General features: G+C 41.3%; 1 protein-coding gene across 2 annotated transcripts in view; it reads right to left on the bottom strand.

The window, feature by feature from the left end:
* The window catches only part of ATP11B (ATPase phospholipid transporting 11B (putative)), a 178,029-nt gene that overhangs the window by 47,121 nt on the left and 114,672 nt on the right, over window positions 1-16,236 (bottom strand). For both annotated transcript variants that reach the window (XM_075861675.1, XM_075861674.1), the window contains exons 24-25: window positions 15,934-16,061; window positions 3,872-4,010 (exon numbers count right to left, since the gene is read on the bottom strand). In XM_075861675.1, the coding sequence (XP_075717790.1) occupies window positions 3,872-4,010; window positions 15,934-16,061 (267 nt within the window). The remainder of the gene's footprint in view (window positions 1-3,871; window positions 4,011-15,933; window positions 16,062-16,236) is intronic.

The following is a 16,236-nucleotide window of genomic DNA, read 5'->3' as shown; positions in this document are numbered from 1 at the left end:
CGTAATAACCTGAAGAATTAATCGAATGGGTTATTTAGCGTGAAACGTGAACAGGATAAAAAATAAACAAGAAAAACTATGGTGAGAATTGCTTTTTCCTATATTCACGCTGTTAAAAATTTATTTTTTACCCCAAAACTGTGGGGAAAAAAAATACTATTTCTCTCGCATAAAACAAGGCCTCATACAGCCACGTCAATGAAAAAATAAAAAGTTATGGCTGCTGAAAAGCAGAGAGGCAAAAACAGAAAAATTGAGCTAGTCATTAAGGTCTTTTCAGGCCCGGTCATTAGGGGGTTAAATTCAGAAAATGCTATTTTTTTCCAAATTTTCTTAAAATTTTGCTATTTTTCACAAATAAACACTGAATATAATCGACCAAATTTTACCACTAACAGAAAGCCCAATGTGTCACGAGAAAATCTCACAATCACTTGGATAGGTATAAGCATTCCAAAGTTATTACCACATAAAGTGAAATATGTCAGATTTGAAAAATGGGCTCTGAGCTTTCACAGATGCAGTAACGGTTTTATTTCAGCATTGAAACAGCCCACACAATGCAAAATTAGTGACAAAAATTGGATTTTTGTACTCACCGTAAAAAAAATAATTCTCGTCTAATATATTGGGGGACATAGCACTGGGTATATGCCATTGTCAATAAAAAAGGTTGGCTATGCCAAGGCAGGCCACACCCTTGCCACAGACACTGAGCTGATCAGTTTTGTTAATAAGCAGTAGCAGAAGAAAACAGGATATAAACACCAAACCATCAATAAACTCCGGCCCAATAAGTGTCCACCAATGAATTCAATAAGAAAAGGATTTTACGGCGAATACAAATAACATTTTTCCTTAAAGGGCAACTAAACATTTAAACTTCTGACGTCATACTGGCATATCAGAAGTTTTAATCGCTGGGGGTCTGAGTACTGAGACCCCCACCAAGTCGCTAAAATGAAGCAGCAGAAGTGGTATGAGTGCTGAGCCTCTTAGTTTCTGTTTGGCATGTCTCTGAAACCCGATGTAGCAGTGTACAGGCTCATAGACTTTCTATTGAGTCCGTACACCTCTACATCGGCTTTCCGACTAAAGCCGAACAGAAAAGAAGTGGCTCAGCGCTCATACGAGCGCTTCTGCCACTTCGTTTTAGCGATCGGTGGGGGTCTCAGTGCTCAGACCCCCAGCGATCAAAACTTCTGACATGTCATTATCACTTGTCAGAAATTTGTTGAACATTTAGTTAACGTTTAACATCCTAAAGCAGTCCCATTGGGTGGGCACAAGCAGGAATCTACCGTGCGACCCGCTTAACACACAGCAGTTTGGAGTACATTGCGACCAAGGCTGGCATCAGAGGAGGCCAGAATCTTGATTGTCCTATACGCCCAAGAATGCCCTGACCGCCCTTGTGGAATGAGCGGTAACACAAAAGGGCGAGCCCTGCTCCTGGACCAATTGTATTCCAGGATCACAGACCTAATCCAACAAACAATGGCAGCCTTAGAAGCCTGTCAAGGCCTCGGGGGATCACAAAGAAAATCAGAGAGTCTGAAGGATTCAGCTTTTGCAAGGTAGATGCGTACCACTCTAACCACATCAAGACAATGAAGCGTACGTTCCCGCGGGTGGGGCAGAGAGGGTCAAGGAGGAAGGACAATGTCTTTCTGTAATATCATGTAAAAGGTGACAATGAAACAATGAAAAAGGTAGATCATGAAACCCATTTGGTTATCAAGACTGAATACACAGACCACGAGAACCATAGATCTGAACATTATGGGCCCCCTAGTAGGATATTCCTATGTGAGGAATTAAACCCAACTTTAAATTTAAAAAACAAAACTTTTCGGACCTTTTAAAGAGATGAGTGTATGAGTTGTTCAAATTCTGCAACACAATGCTAATCGCAAATTACGATGAGCAAAACAATTACTTCTAAACTATTCCTCTCCTACAGGGATACTCTTACCAGTCGCCTGTTAGGCTTCAATGTCTGATGGCATGCATAGCATGGAAAGGAAGAAAAATAGAGCCAAGAGATAAAGCAAGAGCACAGCATAGAGATGAACATTTGAAAGTGGGAGGTAACTAGTTACATGTTAAAGTGTCATGTAAAGGAGTCATTTTCAACGCACTGCTATAATTTGGTTTAGAAAGACAACAGTATCATATTTTTCTGTCTAAGAAATCACTGGATACCACATGGTTAATGCTTACAGGGTATGTCTTATTTTATAGTTCTAATCTATCCAAAAAACACATTTTCAAATAGTTTCCAATAAATATATCGGGTTTTGTTTCTACAGGTCCGACAAAAAAATATGTGCCTCCGTGACAACAGACTACAAGAACAAACCCGGATATAGTCCGATCCTGCAGTCATGTATTACTCCATTCCATCTGCTTTTCTTCTACTCTCTGTTGGTTAGCAAGGAGCAATGGGTCAGATGCAAGGAATAACACAATTGCAGGATCACAACCCATTTTAGGTTTGTACCTGGCAACCATGAAGCAGCAGCTGCATCAACCAGCGGCACAAAGGTCTGCATAGAAGCGGTTTACACAAAACATTAGGATATTTTTAATCAAGGATATTTGCAAAGTAGCTCATTTGTTTATTTTAGATGCATTAAAGCAATAAAAATTGGTTATAAAGTGGACATGCACTTTAAAGCGTACCTGCCGTTTCAGGTGACTTTGAAAATAAGCGGTCATGTGTGTGTAGATGAGGAATAACACTATTTCTGGCCGTTATATGACTTATTTATGGCATTTTTTTAAAGCAGTTTTCCCCTCTGCTAGCACGAATTCTCAGTTTTCTCTGAGCTAGTGGGCGGAGCCTAATTGTCATGTCTTCTATACACTGCACATAGGAGAGCAGGATTCTTCTCTTCTATCACGGTCGATCACATATATAGAAGCCGCAGCAGAATCGAGGAGAACATACAGTGGTAAGAAGCACTGAAGCTGTGAATCCAGCATTGGGGTAAGATAGAACACTTACTAGCAACTGCAGTAGCATTTGTCGCTCTCTGCTCTGTCTCTCACTCTGCTCCTGCTTCCTCCTCACCCTCCCCTTTCCATAGACTTCTATGGGCAGATGTAACCTAATTTTTCAGTAAGCTGATATGAATAGCATTATTAATATGCTTTTAATGTGGGTTGTCCAGGATTAGAAAGAAGAAAAAAAAAGTCAGCTTTTTTTTCTCTCCAGAAAAAGCACCACGCTTGTCCAATGGCTGTGTCTGGTACTGCAGTTCATTCCCATTTAAGACATGAACAAAAGTGGCACTGTTTCTTGGAATGGATCCCAGAGAATCCCAATCATGGGGAGACCAGGCTGCCAGAGTCTGCGGATAAGGTGACCTTTGCTGCGTTGGGAACCTCGAGTGTAACGGTGCATATATTATAATGGTGTCCGTTTAACGGATACAACATGATCAGGGTCATGAGAGTTCATGACGTTTCTGTTAAACGGATACCTTTATAGGGTTTGGGTGACAAATGCATACGGTTAGGCATCCGTCACAGCTTACTTTTATTGTATAAGTCAGGAGCTTTTCCCGACTTATACGTCAAATGCAGCCAAGACGTGATGTGTACATAGCCTTAGAGATACGTTAAGGGAGGACACATCTGTACAGTCATCAAAATTGAATACCCATGCTAACACCTTGTCAAAGTCTTTCTGTAGCGGTTGCAAGCAGCATATATTTTGCAATTTCAAAATAATGGTTTCTAACTTATAAAAAACTTTGCATGAGAGCATTTAAAAATAACTTTTGTCCTTAATCCAGTTAAACATATTTTAAGAAAGTAATAGTAATAATAGTACTCACAGCTACTAAGATAAACTGATACATACCTGGCCATTGCCAAGGAGAGATGTATCTTCACCCATAAGAAAGTAAGACCCAAAAAAGAAGATCAAGGCATGCCCAAAGCCTAGAAAGGTCCAGTAAAGGAACGGTTTAAAACCGAGAAGGGCATTTTTTCTAATGTCTCTATAAAAATAATGAAAAGACCAATAAATGACATACAGTAATTTTAGTAATAATGAACAATCGGCTTAGAGATACAGATTCAGTACCTGGAACGACACAATAACAAATGTCTGAAGAGAATTTGTTGGACTGGGACATTGATGTCATGATAAATTTTGTAAGGTATAAAAAAAAACAACGTTCTTCCGACACAAGTATTATGTACTTATCTTCCGGCAAACAGGTATTTATATTACGCATGTAGCATGGGACGTTTGCTATGCGTTCAACACTAATGTCTTTTATGGCAACTTAAAATAGATGAAATTATCTACATTTTATAATATTTGTTACACATTACTGATATAGGTAAATGTAAACCCCCCCCCTTTTAACGTGATTTATTCAGTCAACATAATGATAAGATGCAACGTTTCTGTCCTTGGGACCTTTCTCAAGCCTAGTGATACAATCAAACAGGTGAAGGTAAATCACGTTTAACCTCTACTACTGGAGAGCTGCAGAATTTCTTCATTAATATTTGCTAATCCTTGGATCAGGATGACCTGCTGTGCACCCGCTACTACGGTTTGAATCCTTTTTGAGTGCTGCTACTCTCTGCTTGTGTATTTGTGGATCCACTAAGCTGGCACCAACTTCTCAACTATGGCACATACCTTAAAGAGGCTCTGTCACCAGATTCTCAAATCCCTATCTCCTATTGCATGTGATCGGCGCTGCAATGTAGAGAACAGTAAAGTTTTTTTTAAAAACGTTAATTTTTGGCCAAGTTATGAGCTATTTTATATTTATGCAAATGAGCTTTGAAATGGACAACTGGGCGTTTTTTTTTCGTTATGTCCAACAGGGCGTGTATTGTGTTTTTAACTGGGCGTGTTTATGTGTATGACGCTGACCAATCAGTGACCTGTCAGCATCATACACTCCTCAACATCTGCACGCTCCTCTCCCGAAATATTCTGTGCTGCTGTGAACTCTGCTCTTACCATTACGTAGCTCTCAGTCGGTTACCTCTCCTCCACTCCTGTCCTCAATAACACCTTCACATGATTGGCAAGTCACCACCCCGCACAAGATCCTACTGCACGGCTAACAGCCGTCAGCTGTATAGCTAACAGCACGGTTGTGTTGGAAGCGCGCTGTGCTGTGTCTCACTTAGCAGCTGGGTGTGTTCCCCTCATCTAGCTGCTACGTTCTATCCTGACCGCCGGTGAATTCTCCGTGCGGTCTTCGTAGTGCTGCTACCCCGTTTACCTACGGGAGCAGAACGCGACTCCTGAAATACTCTGTGCTGCCTCAAACTCTGTGGACAGGTCAGGATCCTGTTTTTTTAAAATGCTGCTGGGGAACCCGCTCGATCCACTATATAAGGCTGCGCCTCCATCCTCTTCTGCCCCAGTCACTTATTCCCAAGCACTGTAAACTTTCAGATTGGTTGCGCTGTGAATATTCGGAGAACGTGATTGGTTTATGTGCAGGGTAATGAACATACAGACAAGCAGTAGAAGACTGAATTCAATGAAATGCTCAGCCCTTAGTCAGTCTTCTACTGCTTGTCTGTATGTTCATTACCCTGCATATAAACCAATCACGTTACGTAGCTCTGTTACAGAATATTTCAGGAGAGGAGCGTGCAGATGTTGAGGAGTGTATGACGCTGACTGGTCACGGATTGGTCAGCGTCATACACATAAACACGCCCAGTTAAAAACACAATACACGCCCAGTTGGACATAACGAGGAAAAAAAACGCCCAGTTGTCCATTTCAAAGCTCATTTGCATATATATAAAATAGCTCATAACTTGGCCAAAAATGAACGTTTTTAAAAAAAAACAAACATGTTACTGTTCTCTACATTGCAGCGCCGATCACATGCAATAGGAGATAGGGGTTTGATAATCTGGTGACAGAGCCTCTTTAACTTCAAATGGTACGTCTTCAGCCAATACTTTTGTTTTTACGGAGATGGATATAGCGAGGATTTTGAATGGAGCTGAAGGTGATGTGTCTTTTTTAAGTGTACCGTCATTATTGGATGTGAAACGTAATCTTGAAACCGAGTCCAGGCGACGCGTTAATGTGGAATTGCATCTCCTGACACTTGGTCCATACTACAGAAATTGTATGGTCCCACGTGGGATGAGATCTCAGTTGAGACCGACTATGCATATGCATCACGATAAATTTCATCTTAAATATGTAAACACGAGTTGGAAGTCATTCTGCTTAACCCCTTAATGACCAGTCTATTTTAGACCTTAATGACCAAGCTATTTTTTACGTTTTTCCATCGTCTCATTCAAAGAGCTATACACTTTTTATTTTTTGCATCGACATAGCTGTATAAGGTCTTGTTTTTTGCGGGACAAGTTGTAATTTTTAATAGCACCATTTTGGGGTACATAGAATTTATTGATTAACTTTTATTAACTTTTTTGGGGAGGGGGGAGGTCAATAGAAAAAAACCCAGCAATTTTCGCCACCCTTTTTTGCGTCCTAAATTTACGCCGTTTACCGTGTAGTGTAAATAACAAAAACTTTATTCAGTGGGTTGTTGGGATTGCAACGATACCAAATTTTGTATGTTTTTCTACTTTTACACAGTGAAAACACATTTTTTTTCAAAATTATTTGTTTTTTTGTCTCCATATTTGAAGAGCCGTAACGTTTTTATTTTTTCGCCGATGCAATTGTAGGAGGGCTTTTTTTTTTTTGTGGGACGACTTGTAGTTTTTATCGGTATTATTTTGGAGTACCGGATTCAAAGAAAACAGCAATTTTTGCATGGCTTTTATTTTATTTTTTACGACGTTCACCAAGCGGGTTAACTTATGTAATAGCTTTATAGTCACGGTCGATACGGACGCGGCGATACCAAATATGTGTAACTTTTTTACTTTATTTGGTAATAAAGCAGTTTGTAAGGGGGAAAAGTGGGTTTTTCATTTTTTTTTTCACTTTTTATTAAACTTTTTTTAAAACTTTTTTACTAGTCCCACTAGGGGACTTCACTATGCGATTATCCGATCGCATTTATAATACACTGCAATACTTCTGTATTGCAGTGTATTATGCCTGCCTGTGTAAAACGGACAGGCATCTGCTAGGTCATGCCAGAGGCATGATCTAGAAGGCATTCATTACAGGCAGACCTGGGGGCCTTTATTAGGCCCCCGGCTGCCATCGGAGACACAGACACTCGGCGATCTTATCGCCGGGTGTCGGTGGGATGAGAGGGAGCTCCCTCCCTCTCTCCAAAACAACTCAGATGCGGTGCACGCTATTGAGCACCGCGCATCTGAGGGGTTAAACGGGTGAGATCGATACTAATATCGATCTCACACGTTCGGGCAGGGACTCCCCCAGCCCTCAGCTACCTCTGGCAGCTGAGAGCAGGGAGATTTGACAGCTCCCTGATCTGTTTACTTATTCCGATGCAGCGACGTAAAAAGTCTATTGCATCGCAATAAGGCCCGTTAGTGACCGACGCAGAAACACTATGGGGCGGTCACTAACTGGTTAATATGGACTTTCTTCAAAGAGATTTGGGTCTGTTGAAAACCAAGATTCAGGAACTTGAGAACATCTTGAAAACACTTACATCCACAGATGATTTTAATAAACCTATGGAGAAGAAACTAAAGAGAGGAAACAATACAGAGATCAAAACAATTATAAAACAGGACGTGTTTATTCCTGGCTTAATGTATCTGAATCCTCCACTGGCTTTCCAAAAAGGTATCAGAAGCGACGTAATTTTGATAGAATGCCTAACAGCGATGAATATAAACACAGACCAGGTCAAAATCCTGAGAATCTCTTAGGCAACAACAGTACACGAATTCCACCAAAGGAAAAAGCACAAGAATAGCAGGCCGAAAACAACACACAAGTAGGAAGAACTCACCAACAGAAAAATCCGCGACAACAGGGCATGAGGAATACTCTGAACAAGGGGAGGAATCCACCGAAATAATGGTAAATAGCGCCTCTTCTATTTTGACACCTTCACAGTTACAAGTTTTATCAAAGGGACTGTCTTTTTGCCCTAATCAACATATGGGCTGGTTTGGTCTAGAATTGGACTTCTATAGTTTTATTATTAGTATTAAGCTAAAAATTTGGTTTGACTCATTCTTTAGATACTAATCCCAGAGTTGTCAATGATGAATTTTGTCTGAAAGATTTTGGATTATACAATAAAAGTTACAACCACCAATCTTAGAACACCCTATCGAGGTGTTCATGGAATTGGTGAAGAAGGATATTGACTTATTGCATATCAACAGCCAAGATGGGGGATTAATACACCATAATTTCACAACTACCGAAATGCTGGCTATTGATCGATATTAGTCCATAACCACGACCTCACCATTTAAACAGACAAGGGTGGTGCGGTCGTGGTTATGGACACTAACACATACATTAAGGAAGCGTATAGAAAGGTGATCCAAGATGGGATTTTGAGAAAAAAATGTAAACATTGGTTGATCAGGCTTGTGAGGAGGGTATTCTTGATTATGCTTTCAAAAAAATTCTTACCATTGAACATCCTAATACCCCTTATCTATATTTGTTACCTAAGATACATACAGGTCTTCATAATCCCACGGCTCGCCGCATTGTATCTGGCAGAGGTTCATTGGTAAGCAACATATCTATCTTTGTTGATAGGGCATCGAGTGGTTTTGCTACAAACACCAGGTCCTACATCAGAGAAACTTCAGATTTTATTAACAAGTTAAATCAAGTGAATCCAATTTTGTATAGTCTGGTGAATATTTGTGGCAATTCCTTTCACACTAATCTCTATACCAAACAAACAGATCGAAATACACTACTTAGATTTGAAAGCGGTCACCCCAAAAAAATGGTAGGCTCACTCCCTTATAGCCAGATGCTTAGGGCAAAATGCATGGTGGACACCGAAAATAATTTAGACCAAGCTTTAGACAAAACGATGTCCAATTTCTCACAAAGGGGTTACGGCAGATAACAATTGCATACACATAGAGATAGAGGTAAAACAACACCCAAGAGACTCTTTTTAGGCATTCTAGACAATCCAATATACAAAAACGTATTCCATTTTTTTCAATTTATAATGACCTTAGTGGAGACTTGTCTAAAATATTAAAACAGACATTGGGGTGTTATTAAGAATAGCTACAAGCATATTGAAGAACTGAATAATACACGCCTTATGTCATACAGACGCCCAAAAATTCTGCGTGATAAACTTGTTCGCACTCCGATTGAGAAGACATCTAGACTAGACTACTCAAACCAAAAAAGTGGGGAATTTTCCATGCCTTCCTTGCGTTAATTACCCCCTTATGTGTAGGGGTAATGTTTTTAAACATCCCCTTACACATAGGGAGTATAAAATTAGACAATACTTTACATGCGATTCGGACTAGGTGATTTATGTGCTGTGGTGCCCATGTTCGTTGTACGTAGGCGAAACTACCTGAGATTTCAAGACTCGCTTGAACAACCATAGACATTCTATCTGCAAGAACAATCGTGATCTACCAGTGGCGAAACATTTTACGGATTTAGGACATACAGAAAAAGATCTTTAGGACCACTCAACACCATCGGAGATCTCTATATATATAATGTCTCTTTCAAGATACTGTTTCTTTTACATCATTTTTTTTGAGGATATCTGTGAATTTGACCATTTGGGGAAATTTATTAAATATTATGCTTGTTATCATGTATTTTTCCTGGTGTATATTTGGATAGCGGAAGACATCGATACATCAGCCCCAGTAATTGCTTTTAACCATACTAGAAGTTGAGCCACTGTGTAAGCTGGCTCCTCCTTTTGATCCGATACACGATTAATAGGTATAAGTGGAATTATCCATTTACATGAAAGTGATACATGGTTACCCATGGACCTGGGTTCGGGATACCATAGTCCACAGAAGTGTGGATTAGGGACCCAGAGTCTACGTGTGGATCATCATTTTAAATACTCTTTTGATGTATTTATATATGTTCATATAGGAGAATAAGAGGTATTGATATTATTTGTGATGTCTCCTGCTTCCATTAGTTACCAGTAATAGTATACCAGGATGGCCAAATGTTGATCAGACTCGTTCTAGTGGGTTAATAGATATAGTATATATTGATTCCCCTGTGATGATCGTATGATGTGACCTTTAAATGTGTCTTCCATTTGACTAAATATAGCGATGTCCCGTTAGACTGTGGCGCATGCGCAATGTCCGATAATAGTTACCAGGTTACGCAGCGACCGTAAACTTCCTGCGCTGATACTTGGACATGCGCCATAGCGTTTGAGAGACGCTATATAGTTAAACAACACATGGATGTTCGCCCCCCCCATTGATTTATGGGATGATCATATTCCTTTTCCGATTGGTGAGTGGTCCTGCAGTGTCAGCCTCTTTAAACACCTGTGGTATTTATGATTAATACTAATCAAGTTATTATACCATTGTATTTATGTTTGTTTGTGTTTTTATATATTTATATTATTCACTAACACGGATGTATACACATTTGACCTGGTGGGTCTCTTTTAAGGATTTATATTTCTTGTTAGATTTGTATATATAAATTTTGATGAATGTTAATTATGCAAATGAAACACATGCTTTATATACCACCTGTTTGATTGTTTCACTATGCTTGGGAAAGGTCCCACGGTGGGACAGAAACATTGTATCTTATTACATTGACTGAAAAAATCATGTTTAAACTCTACTACTGGAGTGCTGCAGGATTTATGATAAATATATATACACACACACACACGTGTGTGTGTGTGTGTGTGTGTGTTTATATATATATATATATATATATATATATATATATATGGAACGGAACGCCGTTTTTCCTATTAAAATCAATGTGCAGATGTTTGGAGCCCCCCGCATTTGTAGCCGTTTACGGCCTGAAAAACTGCTCAAAATAGGTGTAAGCATACCCTTATGGTCTGGGTAATTTTTTCATGGCATTCTCTGGGCGCACTCTGAACCGATTTGGGTATGAATCCATCTTTGCAGATCACATACACCCATACATGCGGTTAGTCATCCCTGGGGCAGATGGAATCATTCAGCAAAACAATGCGACATGTCACACGGCTAGAAATGTTCGACAGTGGTTGGAAGAGCACGACCAAGACTTCCAAGTACTTCCCTGGCCCCCTAATTTGCCAGACTTGAACCCAATTGAGCATTTGTGGGACCACCTGGATCTTTTTTTTTCGCTCTGTGTCGTCCCCCACACACCCTTCAGCAAACGTGGGATGCACTGCAGTCAGCATGGTTCCAGATACCAGAGACAAACTACCAGCACCTTATTAAGTCACTCCCAGCCTGTCTAGCTGCTGTCTGTGCTGCACACGGCAGTTACTCTGGTGGTCAAAATAACGTGACTCGATATATATATATATATATACACACACACACATATATATTTATTAAAAAAAATATATATATAAATATATATATAAACTTTAATTTAAAGTGTATCTGGCAACATAAAATTGCCTACTAAAACGGGGAACAGCATTTGGTAGGCAATCAAAAACTCTTTCATCACATACCTATTTTATGTACATGGCCAGTATTCTCCCTGCTCTAGCTGGACTTGATTGCTAGAGCAGGGAGCGTACTGCGCATGCGCCGTAGTGAGAGGTAACGGCGCAAGTCCAAGATTAGGGTGAAAATTACTGCAACGTCACCATATAGTTTGGTGACGTCTGTCCAGAGGGGCGTGTTTGCCAGAAAAAAATAGTAGCACATGTGGTGGAAAGGCCCACCCGAGTTACACTTGCACCCAATTTGCATATATAAAGAAAGACTGAATTTTCTCAAACGTTTAGGAATTGCATAATAAAATAGGTATGTGGGGAAAGGGTTTTTCATTGCCTACTAAATACTGGGGCACATTTAGTAGGCAATTTTCTGTTGACAGATTACCTTCCACTCCCTTAATTTTTGAAGTCCCTCCCAGAGGACATTAACAAACAATCGTTATGTATTGCTGTGTATTGTGCCATTTAGCAGCCATTATATAGGAGAAGCAAGATGGCAGACTAACCTAATGAAGGCCCGCAGGCTGCTATGACAACCATCGGCACATCGCATTCACGTCAAGAGGGAGTAGGGGCGATGGGAGAGATGGGTTTAACAGTAGTTAAATAGCTGGGATCTGAGTTCTCAGATTCCAGCCGTTAGTGCGAGTTATCAGCTGTAATACACAACTGAAACCTGCAGTGTATAGAACAGGATTAGACCGAAGTCCGCCATATACATCTCCCTACGCGCCATGACGTACAGTTATGACATGGTGCGGGAAGGGGTTCAAGTAAGACAATCCAAGTTCTAGATCGAGGCCAGCTTTTAGGAAGATCAGGATCCTAGGTGTGGAGCATACCATCAGGAGGACACCATGCTGTTCATACAAGGAGAAATAAGTCTTCCATGTACGGTAGTACACCCTGGCTGATTGAGGTTTCCTGGCCTTCAACATGGCTCAGAGAAAGCCCAGGCCCTCAGAACCACGACTTTAAAAAAAGGATAGTGGCTTGGAAAACAGATCTTGCGAAAGTTCATCGGATCGAGTTGAAAAACAACAAGGTGCGTCCGTCAAAAAGTTCACAAGGTCTGCACACCAGGACCGGCGAGGCCAGTGAAGCGCCACCAGGTATGCAGTAACGCCTTCCCTCTTGCGTTTCCTGAGCATTCTGGGCAAGAGTGGAAGGGGAGGGAAGAGATACAGGAGGAAGAACTGATCCCACGGAGTGACCAGTGTGTCAACTGTGATGGCCCTGGAACAACTGGGCATGTAGATTGGAACCATGTGGTTGAGTCGACACATAAGGGAGATCCACGTCTGGGCTGCCCCACTTGTTGCAAAGGTGATGAAATACGTCTGTTTGAAGTGACCACTCTCTAGGATCCAGTCTTTCTTGACTAGTCTGCAGTCCGATTGTCCACTCCTGGTATGTAAACCGCTGACCGTGAACTAAGCGCATCAAAAACCGATCAACTCCTGGTGCCACTTAGGTGGTTCAGATTGAGATTAAAATAAAATGGAGGGGGAAGAAAACACCGCCCCAGCACGTTGGCCAGCGAGGTCTCGCACCAGCCTAACTTCTGACAAATCCGAAAGCGAATTAACATGTCCAAAAAGATTTTAGCCTTGTCCCATAGCGTGGAATAACACATTTGGAACTGCCTCTAGGTTCGACATCCTTCTGCCCAGCAGAAGCAGATGGAAGAGGGAGTGTTCCAGCAAAGGAGGGTCACTTCTGCCCGAAGGGTCTTGACTCTTGTCCTCTGGGAGATTGACCCTTGCAGACCTGGTGTAGAAGACCATTCCATGTAATTCTATGTTCTGAGATGGGACTAGGGAGGATTTCTCCTTGTTGACTATCTAGCCGAACCGTTCCAACGTGATGTGGAGACTGAAGATTGTCCTGTCTAGAGGAGGCCTTTACTAAGAGAGAAGGGCCATGAGTCACCAGGACCTTGATGAAGATCCCTGGAAAGCCCGAAGGAGAGGGTGACAAATTGGTTATGTCAAGAACCTATCACGAAATGAAGAAGTGCTGGTGGTTCCCTGAGAGACGGATGTGGAGGTATGGATCGCTAATGGCAATGGACGAAATAATTTTTTGTGTTCCAGTGATGTGACCACAGATTGCAGGGATTTAATGCAAAACCTCCGAACAAAGTGGTTCAACCTCTTCAGATCTAGCGTTGGACAGATGGATCCATCCTTTTATGTTACTGTAAAGAGATTAACAAGAACCGCGATCTGTTGCACACGATGGATTAAACAAAAAGAACCTGCCTTTGGGGAATGAAAGAGAACTATCTTATAACCTGTTGACAACATCTCCCGAATGCAACTTCTTGTCAAGAGAGTCCCTGAGTGATGCTGCTTCTGAAAGTGAAATGGTGGTGCTCTTAAACAGTTTTGAGATAGGTGGATCCACAAAAGGAAAATAGGCCATTTAGAGATCAAAACCGTATTAAAGCGTTATGAAGCCAAATGTTTCCATTCTTTGTACAAAATCTCCTTTAATCTCCTCTAGAATAGCCTTTGGCACCGTGGGGGCCTCATCCTGAGATGGGGTGATAGGGCCATCCTTTACATGAAAGGTTTCTTTGACAACACATATCAACCCCTGCATGGCCGCTGTCAGTTGTGAATGCTGCTCAGGTTCTGAATCCGGCTGATCCTGGTTAGAAGCAGCATCACCATTAATTTTTAACATGGGACCCATTAAGGTAATCTGAAGAGGAGCAGGATTTGTCCCTGGTACTTCTACACCTCCTATGGGACCTACTGCAAGAGGTAGACTGTGTACTATCTGTGGGGCATCGTGTTCGACCAATATCTGTGAAAGCAATCGCTCCAAAGACTCAATCATGGTTTTGGAGAGTCTGGAAATGTCACCATCCTGAAATACATGAGGGGGGGGGGGGGGGGGGGGGTTAGCTTTTTGGGTGGTTCAGCGGAATAGATGACCACTTCTGAACTGAAGCGCTGAGAAACGGCGCCAGTACCCAAAGACATGCTGAGTGAATGACCCAGAAGGCAGAAGACTGACCGATCAGAAAGCCTACACAGAGGAACAGCCATGCTCCTGAGTCAGTTTCTTGAAAAAGCAACTCCCTCCAATCGGCCGATAGGGATGCCAGGATCACATGACAGAGGGGACGTGGCATGAGTGGTTGAGAAGGCGGCCAAGCGCAGATACAAGCCAAAGACAAAAGTAGAAAGACCAGAACGATGTTACAAGAATGGAGCAGCGTGACGCTCGTTCCCCCACCAATAGAAAGGCAAGAAAATTAGAGCGGTTTTCTGTCCCTGCGCAGGGAAAAAAAGACCCTGAGGGGATGTGCAGCAAATAACATCTGGTATGTCCCCAGATAGGGTATATTGTCCCAATAAAAATATTTTCCCATTAAATAGGGAAAGCCATCACAAATATAAACGAGTAACCCCTTGGAGGGAGCGGATTTTCATACTTACCCTCCGTAGTCTTCAGGGTGCACAGGGCCTCCTCTTCAGTAACCTCGCACGTATAGTGGGGTCTGCTGGCACTCCGCGGGCAGAGGGAAAGTCAGTGCAGTAAACTGCCTGGTTTCTCAGCACCTCCAGGGGGTTAACTAGTCTAGTGACCTGGCCGACAACCCACTTGCAGCCAGAAGAAAATAAAAGAATAAAACTAAATAAGGACAAGCAGACCTGGTTATCAGGCCATGCCTGCCTCCTACGGACACTAGACTAAAACTGTTTCTATGGTAGTTACAGCAGAGGAAGCGTGATCTCGTTGTAACCTGTCATTTACCGCGTAATCTCGCGAGATTACGCGTCCTCTGCTGTAACTACCACAGACAGAGTAACGAAGTGCAGAAACTGTGAATAGACATCCCGTGGAATGTCTATTCACTGCCTAAACACTTCAGTATTGTTAATGTGTAAGTATAAGACAGCACATAAGGATCTAACAGGATGAAATGGAGAGGAGTGCATGACACTGATTGGTCAGCGTCATACACTTCCCTGTACAACACCCACTTGGTCTAAAGTAAAAATACGCCCACTTAGGCATTAAGCAACTCATTAGTATAAATCTAAAAACACTAATAAAGTGGTAAAAAAAGATATTTTTTTAAATAAAAAGCATTGCTGTCACCTACATTATAGCGCCCATCTCCTTATGTAGGAGATGGGACACTTATAATGTGGTGACAGTCTCTTTAAGTACAGTTGTCTATATGGCAATAGCAAAAAATTATAATTCATCAACTAAATGGGCCAAACGTAATGTGTGCAAAGCCAAAAGTTAAATGTTCTTTAACCTGCATTAGAGATACTTTAACTTGTTTCTTTTCAAATAATAAGCTACTCACCTATAGAGACCAGGTTTGGTGTGTAACACATGTGGATGCACATGTTGTTCAAATAGACTGTACATCAGAATGGGTAAGGAAGTAAAACAAATATTGTACAAAGTCAGATACACACTGTCATACAGTGTCTGCAAAAGAAACAAGAAATGAAGATTTTAGAAAAGTTCTCAACCTTATTAATATTCTTGTTACATACAGTTTAAATATTTAACCTACTCTGTGATGTCACAAACTAAAACACTGGTAGGAACATACGTATGCACTGATTAGATAGAAAATCAAATCCTAACCATAAATATTTAG

The sequence above is a fragment of the Rhinoderma darwinii genome, chromosome 4, assembly GCF_050947455.1.
Source record: "Rhinoderma darwinii isolate aRhiDar2 chromosome 4, aRhiDar2.hap1, whole genome shotgun sequence".
In the NCBI taxonomy this organism is placed as follows: domain Eukaryota; kingdom Metazoa; phylum Chordata; class Amphibia; order Anura; family Rhinodermatidae; genus Rhinoderma; species Rhinoderma darwinii.
This window is presented reverse-complemented; position numbering and strand designations above follow the sequence as displayed.